Raw genomic sequence first — 15,909 nt, forward strand, 5'->3', positions numbered from 1 at the left:
TAGCTTTTTTGGTTTGTTTTGTTAAGTAACTGTCACCCAAGAAATTGCTGTGGATTAGTAGAAATTTTGGCAAGATTAAATTAATGATAATAGAAATATTTTCTCACTGATTCTGCTCCAGTTGAACATGAACTTACAACTCTTATCCATCATAACTAAGGTCCCTTGCTTAAACTCTTGTATAAGATGAATACAATAGGTCCTCTAAAACAGAAAATAATTTTGAAAACACGCTTTGCTCTTCAGTTTTTAGTTAGTATGGTTTTAACACAGCACCATTTTATACTGATAGGCAGAAGCCTATAAAATCCATTTCTAACCAATTACAAAACATATATAACAATTAGCTTGTTGATTTTAAGGGGAGAAAGGTCCCAAATTTGCTGTCTTTGAGCACTGTAGCACTTTTTGTCATTAGCCATGTGTGGAAATGACATCCCTCTTTTTGGCAGAAAATACAGCTTTTATATCTAAAAATGTTTATTTTAAAAGTTTAAACACCTACCAATTCCACCTACTAGTGGAATAATCTATTCATTCCACTCCTACATATCTACCCAAGAGAAATGAAAGCATATATCTATACAAGGACTTGTTGGTGAATGTTCATAGCAGCTTTATTTTAATAGGAAAAAACTGGAAACTACCTAAATGTCCATCAAGAACTGAAAGGAGAAACAAAAGGTATATCTATAGGACAGAATACTACTCAGCAATAAAAAGGAATGAGCCTCTGCTATACAAAACAACATGGTTGAATCTCAAAATAATTATGTGGAGTGAAATATGACAGACCTCTTCCCTCAAAAAAAAGTACAACAAAGTATGATTCTATTTATACAAAACTGTAGAAAATCCAAACTAATGTCTAATGACAGAAAACAGATCATGGAGATGGAGAGAAGTAGGATTACAAAGGGATTATGAGGAAATTTGGGGGGGCATGATGGATACCGCTCATTTTCTTAATTGTGGTAATGGCTTCACGGTTTTGATACGAAAACTTAGCAAACTACACATTTTAAGTATGTTTATTGTATGTCAATTGTAATTTAATAAAGCTGTCAAAAGAACTCATTAAAAAAGATTCACGGGGGTGAAAATGGTGGCTTGGTGAGAGGATGGTAACATCTCAGTCAGTCTACACAATCTGAGGGGTACTGTGCAAACTGGACAAGTTCTTGGAAAGACAGTGACTGCCACTGGGCTCTGACAGCTGATACCAAAATTAGGCCCAGACATCAGCTTAGAACAGTAGCTAAGTCAAGACTCACCAAAAGAAAGATCTTATCCTAATAACTACTACAAAATATACCACATAAGCCAGGCCAAGAAATAGGAGCTTCAAAGAACAAATAAAGGAAACAACCACTAGGACGGTTAGTGCATGATATTCTAGAGATCATGGAAAGAATTTTTGTGTATTTCGGGTAAGTAGAGTGGAAAGACATCAGGCAGGAAAATATCATGTTCTCTTGCATTGTTGGGTCAGAGGAATTAAGGACTTCCAGAACCTTCAAGAAAGGCAAGTGGAGTTTCTATGCAGACAAGAAAAGAAAAATCTTTAGAGATCCAAGAGGAAGAAGCAACCTAGGAGTAAAAGCATATATGGAAGAGAAGATTAGAAGGTTAGTTCTGGAAGCAGGCCAATCTTGAACCAACCTTGGGCTGCAAATTCTGGGCAGCTTGATATAGCACTATACCCAACCAGGGTGTCTGATTCACCAGACAAGGGTTAGGGAGACTTTCAGAACTATCTAAGAGATATTTTGGCATCCCACAGTAATGTGTCTGGGTGCACAGAAGCTTGGCTGGGATCAAAAATAACTATGTAAAACCTGACTGGCAGGTTCATGAGTTTGGACCATTAATGTCCAAACTGGAATCCCTCTGAGAGAAGGGGCACTCACTGTTAATAATTACTCTAGGGTCACTCTACCTATAAGGATCTCCAAACACTGTTTTTCTAGGTATTTTTCCATGTCTATGAAAAAACAGTTCACAAAATGAATTAATATTACAAATACTGTTGACCCTTGGGGTGCCTGAGCGGGCTCAGTTGGTTAAGCATCCAACTCTTGATTTCAGCTCAGGTCATGATCGCACTGTTGGTTGGGCTCTATGCTTACAGTATGAAGCCTGCTTGGGATTCTCTCCCTCTTTCTCTCTCTGCCCCTCCCCAGCTTATACGCAAATATGGGTGCACGCACAAGCTCTCTCTCTCTCTCTCTCTCTCTCTCTCCTAGTAAATAAATAAAAGTTTTTTAAAAACTACCGTTGATTCTTGGGGCGCCTGGGTGGCGCAGTCGGTTGAGCATCCGACTTCAGCCAGGTCACGATCTCGCGGTCCGTGAGTTCGAGCCCCGCGTCAGGCTCTGGGCTGATGGCTCGGAGCCTGGAGCCTGTTTCCGATTCTGTGTCTCCCTCTCTCTCTGCCCCTCCCCCGTTCATGCTCTGTCTCTCTCTGTCCCAAAAAAAAAATAAATAAAAAACGTTGAAAAAAAAAAAAACAAAACAAAACAAAAAAACTACCGTTGATTCTTGAACACCACAGGGGTTAGAGGTACTGGCCCCATGCATGGCTGAAAGCCCGTGTATAACTTTTGACTCCCCCCAAACTTAACTTACTGATAATATAATATAAGCAACAAACACATATTTTGTATTTTACAAATATCTGTATTCTATTTTTTTAATGTGTATTTATTTTTGAGAGACAGAGCATGAGTGGGGGAGGGGCAGAGACAGTGGGAGACACAGAATCCAAAGCAGGATCCAGGCTCCAAGCTGTTAGCACAGAGCCAGACGCAGGGCTTGAACTCACGAGCTGTGAGATCATGACCTGAGCTGAAGTCAGATGCTTAACTGACTGAGCCACCCGGGTGCCCCTATTATATCTGTATTCTTACAATAAAGTAATCTAGAGAAAAGAAAATATTAAGAAAATCATAAAGAAGAGAAAACATATTTACAATACTACATTGTAAAAATTCCACATATAAGCAGACCCACGCAGTTCAAATTGTATTGCCCATGGGTCAACTGTGTTTAGGTAAAAAAAAGAGATTTTTAAAAACTTATTGCCTATTTGAAAAGTTCAATCAAACATGCAGCAACTGCTAGAGCTCCAGATTTACCGCAAAATATTTACTTGACACTATGGTAGAAGGAGAGGCGATATACCAAGTGGTTTAGAGAATGGGCTTTTAAAGTCAGACTCGTCTGAATTCCGACCTTAGCTCTGCGACTGAGAGCTCTTGGGCAAATCAGTTCTTAAGGGTCTTAATTCTGCTGTTTGCTGTTGTTGTTCTTTTTCTATTCTCTCTCATGGTGAGTGTTTTCTATTTTTGGACTGTTTACTCACAAAATTCAGTGGATCTTTATCTCTGGAATCCTAAATCCCTGGGTTGACGTTGTATCCTTCCAGAAACTATTTGTGTCTCAAGGTTATCATCAGTCCAAAGGCCATTTTTTTAATGTTAGTTCTTACCAGGCAGTATAGTGAAATTCAAACCTAGAACCCACTTGACCCCAAATTCTTAGGGAAGGTCCCAGCTTCTGTTATCCCAAGGCCAGGCACAACTCAAGCTTTCTTAACAACATTTTCTTTCGCTGGCATGTTAATTTTTTCTAGTTCATTTTTCTGCTGAAGCTGTAAGTCCCTCCAGGGATCTCAATTCCAACAACCAACTTATTATTATTATTATTTATTATTATTATTATTTTTTTTTTTTAAGTAAGCTCTAGGCCCAACGTAGGGCCCAAGCTCACAACCCCAAGATCAAGAGTCACACGCTCTACCAACTGAGCCAGCTTACATAGGTCCAAGGTTTTATCTTTTTTATCCTTATGGTAATTAGAATTTATTTAAGCCCCTTCTTTCCTGCCTCCCCGCTCCCCAGGACAGATAAAGCGAGCACCATCTCAGCATTCTGATGTTCAGTGACTGTTTTCTCTCTCTGTCTCTCTCTCTCTCCTGTGTGTATTTAAAAGGAAACTGGTTCTAGTCTATCTAGAGTTTCTAATGGGAAGTTTTCTTGTCTCTGTTCTAGGAGAGAATTTTCAGATTATCTAACTGACTACACAGCTAACAAAGCTTATGCAAATTATTGAGCTTCTCTAAACCTGTTTTCTCATTTGTAAAATGGGACAGAGGGCAATGGAGAAAAAAAATATGTGCTAAGCACTTAGCTCTTTAACTAGTACACAAGGCTACTCAATAAACGGTAACTATGAAATCAGTTTTACTGGCAAGCTGTAAATTTTACCATTAGCTGTTGAAATAAATTCAGTCTATCAAAGTGGGTTTTTACTGTGCTTTGGCTTAAAGAATATTGAATATTTACTGGTCTCCCAAGTAACTGCAGACCACTGCTCATAACCCACACCAATAATGAAAGTATGCTATTAACATGATCCAAGTCTATTAATTAGAGCACATTTATAGGGGTCTGATTTGCCAACTCTATTTTGCACTTCTGAATGAAATTAGAATGTTTGGGGAAAATTCCCCAAGTTGGCAATTCACATAGGTATTCTCTTTTAATTTAAATTAACTGACTAAAACATGTTTGGGGCTATAAGCTCTCAGAAGGCAACAGCTATTTAATTTGCTTGCAATAATATCCCTGCATTTCTGTAGACGACAGTGATGCCCATGAACAGACCTGGGATAGTGTTATACTTTTTAAGTTGTAAATTCCTCCTTATCTGACCCTAGGAATTACTACTGCGGTCACTGCCAAGCAGGGCCCTGTGTGGGACAGGAACATAAATTCATTCTACCCAAGCCAGCTGAAATAGCTTTCTGTGCTCTGGGGTCATCATGTGGTCTATTTGGTCATCCGAGTACCCTCCGAATGAAGCACAGGGTAAGTCCACAAGGATGCAGAAAAAATTTAGAGGGGAAAACAATATATGCTGCAGTTTCGCATTTTGTTTATCGGTATGAATGAGAAACAGAATTACACAAAGAATCCCTACAAAGAAAGAGCTGAGGTAATGGCCTCATGACATTAGTAAATGATTTCAGCACATAAAGGGAACTGGATGGCAGTAATTCAAGCAGTCTAAGAGACTGAAAAGGCCACAGGCACTAAACAACCGTAATTTGCTACCAACTCTGAGAATTTAAATTTTCCAATCCATAAGATAAAAACCAGCGTACATATCAATAAACAAATTTTAGGTTGAGTGACACTTTATTATTTCCAAATGATATGTGAACAAAAGCCAATTATTTCCCATGGCCACTATTTATACCATATTTTCCATCCTATGTAATACTATGAATAAAGCCAAGATTTATGACATATTTTACTTCTTAAATCCTTTTTATTAAATCCTTCCAAAAATAGCTCTAAAATTTCATCAGTTTAGTAATGCCAACAGTTATGTGTTGGGTGCGCCCCAAAGAGCCTCACTGGCTAGTGCGCTTTCGCAGGTATCCCAGGAACTGGGTTCACACGGGACAGCACGTGCACAGTGACGGCCCTGACTGCAAACTTGCTTTGTGACGTGCATCCTGACCGCTCAGACAGTGCACAAAGGGCAACGTGACTAAATTACTATAAAATCTGAGGTTAATTTTTCCCTGCAAGGTTAGTACAACTTTTCTAGAAAGAGTGCCATGGCAAGGTCATTTGTATAGCTGCCCAGAACTGATTTTTTTAAAACTGCCTATAACCAGCAATAATTAAGGTCCTCCTCTTCCTCCCCAACCCTCAGGGCAGCCTCAGCATTCTTCTAGACTTCAGTGTTTCAGGGGCTCTCAGTGCAAGATAAAGGGAGACAGTGACACAGGATTAAACTGCAGTAGGAAGAGGACACAGCCAAGGATCTAACCAGTGGTTCTCAGGAGCTTGGAGAGAATGGAATCTGAATCCCCTAACTGGGGAACAGCAAATTCCATTCCCTAAAATGAAAAGTGCTGATGGATGCCTTATGATACAGCTCTTGCACATTTCCTCACGCTAGACACAGGCGTGTGCGCAGCTGCAGAATGAGAGCATCAGGATCTAGCTCTGTGTGGGGGCCGTGTGAGAAATCACTCTGTAGGGTGCTCTCAATGTTTCTTCATGATGAGAGAGAATTCCTCTTCTATATGACAACATGCACGTCCCTAGTAGTACATTAAGGTTTCTCATATGCTATTCAGAGATCCTTAGCTCTGGAGATAAACAGATAGGAGACCTTTTCGTTACTCTGATCTGATGAATAAAGGTCTTAGGAGAGAGGATCGTACCTTTATAATCATGAAATTATGAAGACACATAAGGTGATCAGGAACATTATGCCACCTCTGTAAGGCTGCAGTACAACATTAGTGTTCAGAAACAGGCCTGTAGTGAATTCCCAAGGACTATGGTCTCATTCAGTAGTGAACAGCCACGATTTTGTTGCTGGAGTTGGTAATGTCCCCTCGGGCAGTGACTTTTGTAAGGGGATAAAAAAGGTTTCCATTCCTTCCGAGCATTCTCAAGATCCTTTGCTGCACTCTCACATTTAACCCAAGGCCATGAGAGCAGACTATTTACTGTAGAGCTGTATTTCTTTATTACAGCTATGGAGAGGCCTGTTTCTAAGAAGTACGAGTCACGTGCTCCCTACCCTTTGCCATTTATTACAACTGAGCCCTCAGCCGCGCTGCGGCAGCATCTGCCCACGAGGAACTGCTCCGGGTCTGAGAGGCCCCTTTGTCTATCAGGACCCAACTGGTGCTATACTACTGTGGAAGGGAAGCCAGCCAAGATTTTGAATGAATAGGCTGGAAGTACGCACCATTACAGACACAAAATGTCTTTCACTGTGAAGGTCTGCTAGAGGTATCCTGTGTTACGTTTTGAGAAACACTTGAAGCCACAGAGCTATTTCTCTCTCAAACATATTGACACCACAGATGTAAGGAAAAGAAGCACACACAGTTAATGAGCTCACAGCACACCCAAATGCTCTGAGAAGTTAGCCAAAACCTAGCAGAAAACTATTAATATGAACCCAGACCAGCGGAAACAGCTCAACTTGACAGCTGTGAATCACAGTCAATCACAATGATGTAACCTTCTCCCCAAAGATATGGTAAGTCCTCTAGACCCAAACTACAGGGAAAATTTTCCCCCCAAAGATTTCATTACTAGTAACAGGACAGGAGACACACAGACACTATATTGAGGCTCCGGGACAGATTTATTATGTTTAGTCTCAGCGGTCTACAGGGAGATCTTGTCTGGGATTTCATCTAAAAAATCTTAAGGCTTTTCGAAACTTTGGGAAAGATTCTGAATAAACAAGACAACTTAAAGTTGTTCCGGTTGCTCCTCAAATAGAAAATTATATAACTCTTCGGGTAGAGAGTCCAAGTCTGGGGAATGAGAAAGGGATGAAGACACTTAGTTCTCTCTGATCTTGAACCCATTATAAAAAGTGGGTTCTTAAAAATATATAAATGTATACAAAATATATTAACACACACACAAACACACTTATATATATTTTTTCAGATCCCTTAAACCTTTGCATGACTGCTCTCACTCCGTCTTTAATGACACACAAAACTTTATCCCAAATGCACTTATTCTGTAGAGCCAAAGCATCTGATTGAGAAGTATAAATTTGTTAAAGAAATTATGACCATGGTCATATTTTAGAGGTCAACGAAAATAGCTATTAAACCACAGAAGGATTTTCTAAGACCCTAAGCTTTGGCCTGTGTTTATTTATGACTACTTGAGTTTGGGGGTTGTATTAAGGAAATGCTGAAAATTCGGAAGGAAAACTTTTTTTTTTTTTAAATAGCATTATTGTTAAGGCTTCTTTCTGTATGCATTTGTAATGTGACAATCAAAACTTGTGTCTTCAATGTGTATTCTTAGACACCTTGATGACGAGGAAAAGTGCAGGCTCCTACCTCAGAAAAGACAAAGCAGAACTTATGTCAGGAACATCACAGGAGTAACTGTCAGAGAGGAAGGTTCTGACAAACCTACCAGGAGGTGTGCAGGCATCTGCAGGAGACTGGACGAATGTGGACCGCCTTTTGGTTGGCATAGGCAAAGCCATTTTCTGTTCTTTATGCTTTGCCAGTGCGGCTTGAACTGCTTCTGTATGGATATCTGAAAGATTAAACATTTGCATTCATTAGCTCTTGGTTCTTAAAGTGATTACTTCTGTGGGCTGAACTATTACTGCCTCAACTGTTGAAAAGGGATATTTAGGTGATTTTTAGTTACAATTTGTGTTGTAACAATTAAAATAAAAATGAAAAAGAAGAGACAAAAAAAGAAAGAAGTCAAGGATAATTTTACAGAGAAGGAAAATGAAGCCCAGAATGATTATGTGACTGCTTTAAGAGCAAACAAGGGGCTAGTGGAGATAGGCAGGGGTGGGGAAAGGCAAAGGGGTCTAACATGCCCCTGTGCCAGGCAGGGATCCTACCTCTGAATGGAATGAGTGCTGTGCAGATAGCTAAAAGACACTCACTGTTCTTCAGGAAAAGAAGCTTAGGATTTGTTTAACTGCCTGAAAGTGGTTGAGACCACTCAGTTCTCTACTACAGGATCAGAAGGGCTGAATCTGATCTAGAAAAATATAAGAGCTGATGGTACTTGTTTGCCACTGTGGCCACAAGAGAATTCAGTTCTCCCCTTGAAGTCCAAGAGGAAGGAACCTTAGAGCACCGGGATGGGTCAGTCGGTTAAGTGCCCAACTTCAGCTCAGGTTATGATCTCACGGTTCATGAGTTCGAGCCCTGCACTGGGCTGTCAGCTGTTGGAGCAGATCCCAGTTTGGATCCTCTGTCTCCCTCTCTCTCTGCCCCTGCTCCGCTCACACTCTCCTCTCTCCCTCAAAAATAAATAAAGATTAAAAAAAAAAAGAAGTCTAATAGGGGTGTCAAAATTAACATTTCCCAACAGAACACTTGATTGTCCACTCCCGCCATAAAATGTGCTCTACATTTCTGTAAAAAAAGGATCATACTATTCATAGTCTTTGGTGTTCTCCTTTGAGATTTTTTAAAACTCTTACAAAATCCTATGAAGGTAGATAACTGAAGTAGCTTCCTAGTTCTCAAGAATTTCCTCTTCTCAGGGATGGGCCCAGTTGAGGGACAAACTATCCTAGGAGGCCTGTCTGTGCTATGTAAATGTACCTCTTATAACAGCTGGACCTATCAGATCCTTTTATGGGGGTCTGTGTGGAAGAATTTGAAATAAGTCAAGAAAATGCAGGTTCTAGAACTGAGTCACTTTAATGATAATTCCCTAGAGAAAAGGAATGTCCTTAAACTTCAGGGTTGAAACCCTGGAAGCTGTCTCTCCTTTTCTAGGGATTTCTCAACTGTTGCTTCGCTTCTATGACCTACTCTAGCTATTTAAGGTAGCCTGAGCTGGCCTGTTTCATGCAACAACAACAACAACAAAAACCTTCACTAATATAACCAGAAACATCTTTCTGTGTAAATACAAACCTATAACATAATTTTAAAGGTTGCATAGAATTCCACTGTATGTCTGTGCCATGATTTATTTAAGCAACCTGTTTCCAAAGTTTTGCTACTATTCTTGGCAACGATTCACAGCAAAAGAATTCAGTATTTTCACCTTAGTACATACGTCTAATCCTATTTTTGTAGGATTAATTCCAATTGCTGAGGTGTATTTCCTAAGAACAAGGATTTTTTTTTTTTTTGAGCAGGGGGAGAAGCTAGTGCAAGCAGGGGAAGGGCAGAGGGAGAGGGAGAGAGAGAATCTCAAGTAGCCTCCACACCCAGCTCGAAGCCCAACATGGGGATCCATCTCACCACCACAAGACTGTGACCTGGGCCGAAATTAAGAATCGGACACTTAACCAACTGAGCCGAGACACCCGATGATTTTACTCTTATATAGCTATCATACATTTACCAAAATCAATAAATTAAATACTGATACAAATTATTATGTCACCCACAATATTCCAACTTAGCCTACTTATTCCCCAGTAATGCACTTTATAGTTTTTCCTCCTTTGTTCCTGATCTGGGACCTGACACAGAATCATACATTACGTTTAGTTGTCACAATTCTCTATTATCCTATAATCTGGAACATTTCTTAACCTTTGTCTCTCATTGCCTTGACATTATTGTACAGACTAATTATATTGTAGAATGTCCCTTAATTTTAGTTTGTTGATATTCCTCATAATTAGATTCAGGTTATACATTTTGGTAGGAATACCACAGAAGTAATATGTCTTCTTGAAACATGATGTCAGGAAGTGTCTGCCCTATTACTGGTGATAGTAACTGATTACTTGGTTAAGATGATGTCTACTAAAGTAATTCATTGTAAGGTTATTATTCTTCCCTTAGTGTAATTAACAAATAAATTATGGGTGAATGTTTTTCAGATGATATAAATATTACATACTTCATTGAACTTTTACCTACTGGTTTTAGCATTCATTGATGATTCTTGGCTGAATCAATTATTACCATAATGGCTACAAAACATTGATTTAATAACTCTATCATTCCTTCTGTATTTATTAGTTACTTTTTCTACTATAAGAAAAAGCATCCCTTTCTCTCCCAATTTATTTATATCAATACAGACCTATTGACTCTCATTTTATTCTATGGCTATTGTTACTACCATTACTTATTTTGATGGTCCTAATACCCCAGATTTGACCAACGAGGCCAAATCAAACTGGCTCTTACGTCCTTTTGACATATTCCCATCATTTTGAGCAGTTTTTGTTCTCTGGTATAAGATGTTCCAGGTATGTTCCCTTCTCCAGCACTAGAATTAAACATTTCTCCAAGGAACCCTGACCTCTCTTAGTGGAAAATGGTATTTAGAAACCAAGACCTTAAAAGAAGGAGTGCTCAGTGTTACTGGGGTATCAGATGCTCAACCAACTAAGCTAACCCTGACCTCTCTTAGTGGAGAATGGTATTTAGAAACCAAGACCTTAAAAGAAGGAGTGCTCAGTGCTATTGGGGTATCAGACGCTCAACCAACTAAGCCACCCAGGTGCCCCATTTCATTTTTTTTTTTTAAAGCTGCATAGCACTCCATTATATAAGTTAGTTTACTCAACTATTCTAAGTGTGGGCATTTAAGTGTTTCCGATATTTTACAATTACAAACAATAATACAACAAAGGGTCTTGTGCAAGTAGACTTTTATACTGATGAGAGTATATCTTCAGGGCCAATTCCAACAAGTGAGACTCCTAAGTCAAAAAGTGAATACATTTTAAACTCTGCTGCATCTTGCCAAGTTCCTCTCCAAAGAGTTGTATCATACTGTATTACTATCAGCAATGTGCCTATGTGTCTGTTTCCTCATAGCCTCAACAGCAGAATGTGTTATCTTGGCTTTTTGACTATTACCAGTTTGGTAGCTGAGAAATGGTGTCTCAGTATACTTTCAATTTGGACTTCCTTTATTTTATTATTATTTTTTTTATTTTAAGATTTACTTTATTTTTGGAGAGAGAGAGAACGTGCAAGCAGGGGAGGGGGCAAAGGGAAGGGGGGTGGAGAGGGAGAGAGAGAAAGAAAGAGAGAGAATCCCAAGCAGGCTCCACACATTCAGCATGGAGCCTGATGTGGGGCTCAGTTCCATGACCCTGGGATCATGACCTGAGCTGAAATGAAGAGTTGGACGCTTAACTGGCTGAGCCACCCAAGCACCCCTGTACTTCTTTTATCATTAATGAGATTAAACATCAGATTTAAGGACCATTTAATATTTGTTGGTAAGTGAAAGTAAATATTCATGTCACTTGATCATTTTTCTACTGGGTTTCTGCATTTATTTTCTCCTAATTTTTAAGAATTCTTCACTAGCCCTTTATCTCTGAATGTCAGAAATATTTTCTTTCAATCTGTCATTTGTCTTTTGACACTGTGGTAGTTTATTGCCACACAGAAGGTTTTTTAAAAATTTTTATGGAATATCTCAAATCGATAACCTAATGTTATACTGAAGGAACTCAAAAAAGAACAAACTAAAACCAAAGTTAGTAAAAAGAGGAAATAACAAGGATTATAAAAGAAATTAAAAAAAATAAATTTGAAAAACAGAAAACAATCAGCAAAAATAAAAGTTGGTTTTTTGAAAAGATGAACAAAACTGACAAATCTTTAGCTAGATTAAGAAAAATACAGGGGCACCTGGGGGGCTCAGTCGGCTGGGCGTCTGACTTGGGCTCAGGTCATGATCTCCCAGTTCACAGGCTCGAGCCCCGCGTCAGGATCTGTGCTGACAGCTCAGAGCCTGGAGCCTGCTTTGGATTCTGTGTCTCCCTCTCTCTCTGCCCTCCCCTGCTCATGCTCGCTCTCTCTCTCTCTCTCTCTCTCTCAGAAATAAAGATTTTTAAAAAATTAAAAAATAAAAATACAGAGTAAAATAACTAAAATAAAAAATGAAAGAGGAAATATTACAACTGATACCATGGAAATAAAAAAGATTATAAGACTACCATGAGACTACTACTATACCACAAATTGGATAACCTAAAAAAATGGATAAATTCCTAGAAACATACAACCTACTAAGATTGAATCATGAAGAAAGAGAAAATCAGAACAGACAAATTACTATTAAGAAGACTGAATCAGTAATAAAAACCTCCCAATGAAGAAAAGCCCAGGTTTCACCGTAGAAATCTATAAAACATTTAAAGAACAGCAACCTTTCTCAAATTCATTCAAAAAACTAAAGAAGAAATACTTCTCATTTAAAAGAAGAAATACAAATTCATTTTTATGAGGCCAGCATTACCCTAAAACCAAAGCCAAACAAAGATACTGCAAAAAACAAGACAAAACAAAACAAATCCAAAATAAAACAAAACAACAACCCCCTAAAACTAAGCAACCCACTGAATGGGAGAAGATATTTGCAAATGATATATCCAAGAAGGGGTTAACATCCAAAATATATAAAGGACTTACACAACACCAAAAAACAAATAATTCAATTAAAAAGTGAGCAGAGAACTTGAATAGACATTTTTACAAAGAAAGCATACAAATGGCCAACAGACATAAAAAGACACGCAGCATCACTAACCACAGGGAAATGAAAATCAAAACCACTTCGAGATCTCACCCTACACCTGTCAGAATGGCTAGGATGAAAAAGACAATACCAAGTTTTGTGAGGATGTAGAGAAAAAGGAACCCTGGTACACTGTCAGTGGGAATGTAAATCGGTGTAGCCACTGTGGAAAACAAGGTAAAAAAATTAAAAATAGAAACACCAAAAAGTCCAGTAATTCCACTATTGGGTATTTACTCAAAGAAAACAAAAACACTAATTCAAAAAGACATGCATCCTCACGCTTCCTGCAATATTGTGTGTAATAGCCAAGATATAGAAGCAGCTCAAGCGTCCATCGACAGAATGGATAAAGATACGGAATATATATACAGTGGAATATTACTCGGCCATTAAAAATAATAGGACCTTGCCATTTGCGACAACATGGATGAACCTAGAGGGTATCATGTTAAGTAAAATAAGTCAGAGAAAGACAGACACCATATGATTTCACTTATGTGTGGAATCTAAAAAAAGGAACAAACAAAACTCAAAGAGACTCTTAAGTGCAGTTAAGAAACTGGTGGTTGCTAGAGGTGAGGCAGGTGGGGGATGGGCAAAATAGATAAAGAGCATTAAGAGGTACAAACCTCCAATTATAAAATAAAGAAGTCACAGAGATGAAAAGTAGAGCATGGGGAAGTCAATAATATCGAAAAAATGTACAGTGATGACACATCATAATGAGCATTGAGTAATGTATAAAATTATTAAACCGCTATTTTGTACATCTGAAACTAATGTAACACTGAATGATAATCACACTGAAATTTTTAAAATAAATAAAAAACTTAAATGCAGATTTTTTTAAAAGGCAGAAACAGACCCATAAACACAGAGAACAAACTGATGGTGGCAGAGGGGAGGGGAGTAGGGAGATGAGAAAAATGAGTAAAGGAAAGGAATGCCTGGGTGGCTCAGTCAGTTAAGCATCTGGCTCTTGATTTCAGCTCAGGTCATGATCTCAGGGTTTGTAGGTTCAAGGGCTGCTCTGGGCTCTGTCAGCACAGAGCCTATTTGTGTCTCCCTCTCCCTGCCCCTCCCTCCCTCCCTCTCTCTCTCAAAATAAATAAAGTTAAAAAAATTTTTTAAAGTTGGTAAGGGGGAGTGGGAGATACAGGCTTCTAGTTATGGAATAAGTCACAAAGGTAAAAAGTACAGCACTGGAATATAGTCAATGGTATTGTCATAGCGATGTATGGTGACAGATGACAACTGCACTTGCAGTAAGTATAGCATAATGTATAGATTTGTTCAATCACCATGCTGTACATCTGAAACTAATGTAACACTGTATGTCAACTATGTTTCAATTAAAAAAAAAAGAAAAGAAAAACACCCCTACACCAATATCCCTGATGAATACAGATGCAAAAATATGGAACAAAATACTGTCAACCTGAATTCAACAGTACATGAAAAGGACTATGTACCAGGGCGCCTGGGTGGCTCAGCTGGTTAAGCGTCCAACTCTTGGGTTTGGCTCAGGTCATGTTCTCACGGTTTCATGAGTTCGAGCTGAACGCTGGGCTCTGTGCTGACAGTGTGGCGTCTGCTTGGGATTCTCTCTCTCTCTCCCTTTCTCTCTGCCCCTCCCCAACTCGCGCCGTCTCTGTCTCTCTCAAAATAAATAAATAAAAACATTCATATTCATATTTATATTTATGACTATGTACCATAACCAAGTGAGATTTATCCCTGTGTTGCAAGGATGTTCAACATTTGAAAATCAACAAATGTAAGACTCTACATTAACACAATGAAGGACAAAAATTATATGACCATCATAGATGCAGAAAAAGCATTTGACAAAACTCAACACGCTTGATAAAAACACTCAACAAACTAGGAATAGAAGGACATTCTCTCAAAATAATAAAATTCATAAACGAAAAGCCCACAGCCAGCAACATAGTCAACGGCGAGAGCTGAAAGCTTTTCCTTCTAAGATCAGGAACAAGGTAAAGATGCCTGCTCTCACCACTTCTTTCAGCATAGTACTGGATGTCCTGGTCAGAGTAATTAGGCAAGAAAAAGAAATAAAAGGTATACAAAAGGAGAGGAAGAAGTAAAATTATTTATGTTTGCAGATGACATGATCTTATACATAGGAAATCCTAAAGATTTTATTCATGTACACAAACTGTTAGAACTAATCAGCAAATTCAACAACTGCAGGATAGAAAATCAGGATACAAAAACCAGTTGTGTTTCTCAACACAAACAATTAACTATCTGAGAAGGAAAGGAAGGAAATAATCTCATTTATAGTAGCATAAAAAATAATAAAAATTTTAAAATAAACACAATCAAGCAGGCAAAAAACTTGTATACCATGAAAACCGCTGAAGGAAATTAAAGAAGAAACAAATGGAAAAACATTCCATGTTCATGGACTGGAAGAGTTAATATTGTTAAAATATAAGTGATCTACAGATTTAATGCTATACCTGTAACAATCCACTGGCACTTTTGAAGAAACAGAAAAAAAATCCTAAAATGTATACGGAATCTCAAAGAACTCAGAATAGCCAAAACAATTTTAAGAAAGAAGAATAAAGCTGGAAGCGTATATTTCCTGATTTCAAAATATATATATTTCCTGAAAGCCAGAGTAACCAAGATAGTATAATGTTGGCAGAAAGAGAGACATATAGACCAATGCAATAAAATAGAGAGCTCAGAAATTAACCCTTGTGTGTATGGTTAAATGGTCTTTGACAAGGGTGCCAAGACTGTTCAATTAGGAATGACAGTCTCTTCAACAAATGTTACCAGGAAACTGAAATATCTGCATATAAAAGAATGAAGT

The 15,909-nt window shown here is 38.4% G+C and overlaps 1 protein-coding gene across 4 annotated transcripts in view; it reads right to left on the bottom strand.

The window, feature by feature from the left end:
* DIP2B (disco interacting protein 2 homolog B) overlaps positions 1 to 15,909 on the bottom strand; it is a 227,767-nt gene that overhangs the window by 71,207 nt on the left and 140,651 nt on the right. For all 4 annotated transcript variants that reach the window (XM_058742806.1, XM_058742804.1, XM_058742805.1 and 1 more), the window contains exon 4: positions 7,986 to 8,111. In XM_058742806.1, coding sequence (XP_058598789.1) covers positions 7,986 to 8,111 — 126 coding nt within the window. The remainder of the gene's footprint in view (positions 1 to 7,985; positions 8,112 to 15,909) is intronic.

Source organism: Neofelis nebulosa, chromosome 8 (assembly GCF_028018385.1).
Source record: "Neofelis nebulosa isolate mNeoNeb1 chromosome 8, mNeoNeb1.pri, whole genome shotgun sequence".
In the NCBI taxonomy this organism is placed as follows: domain Eukaryota; kingdom Metazoa; phylum Chordata; class Mammalia; order Carnivora; family Felidae; genus Neofelis; species Neofelis nebulosa.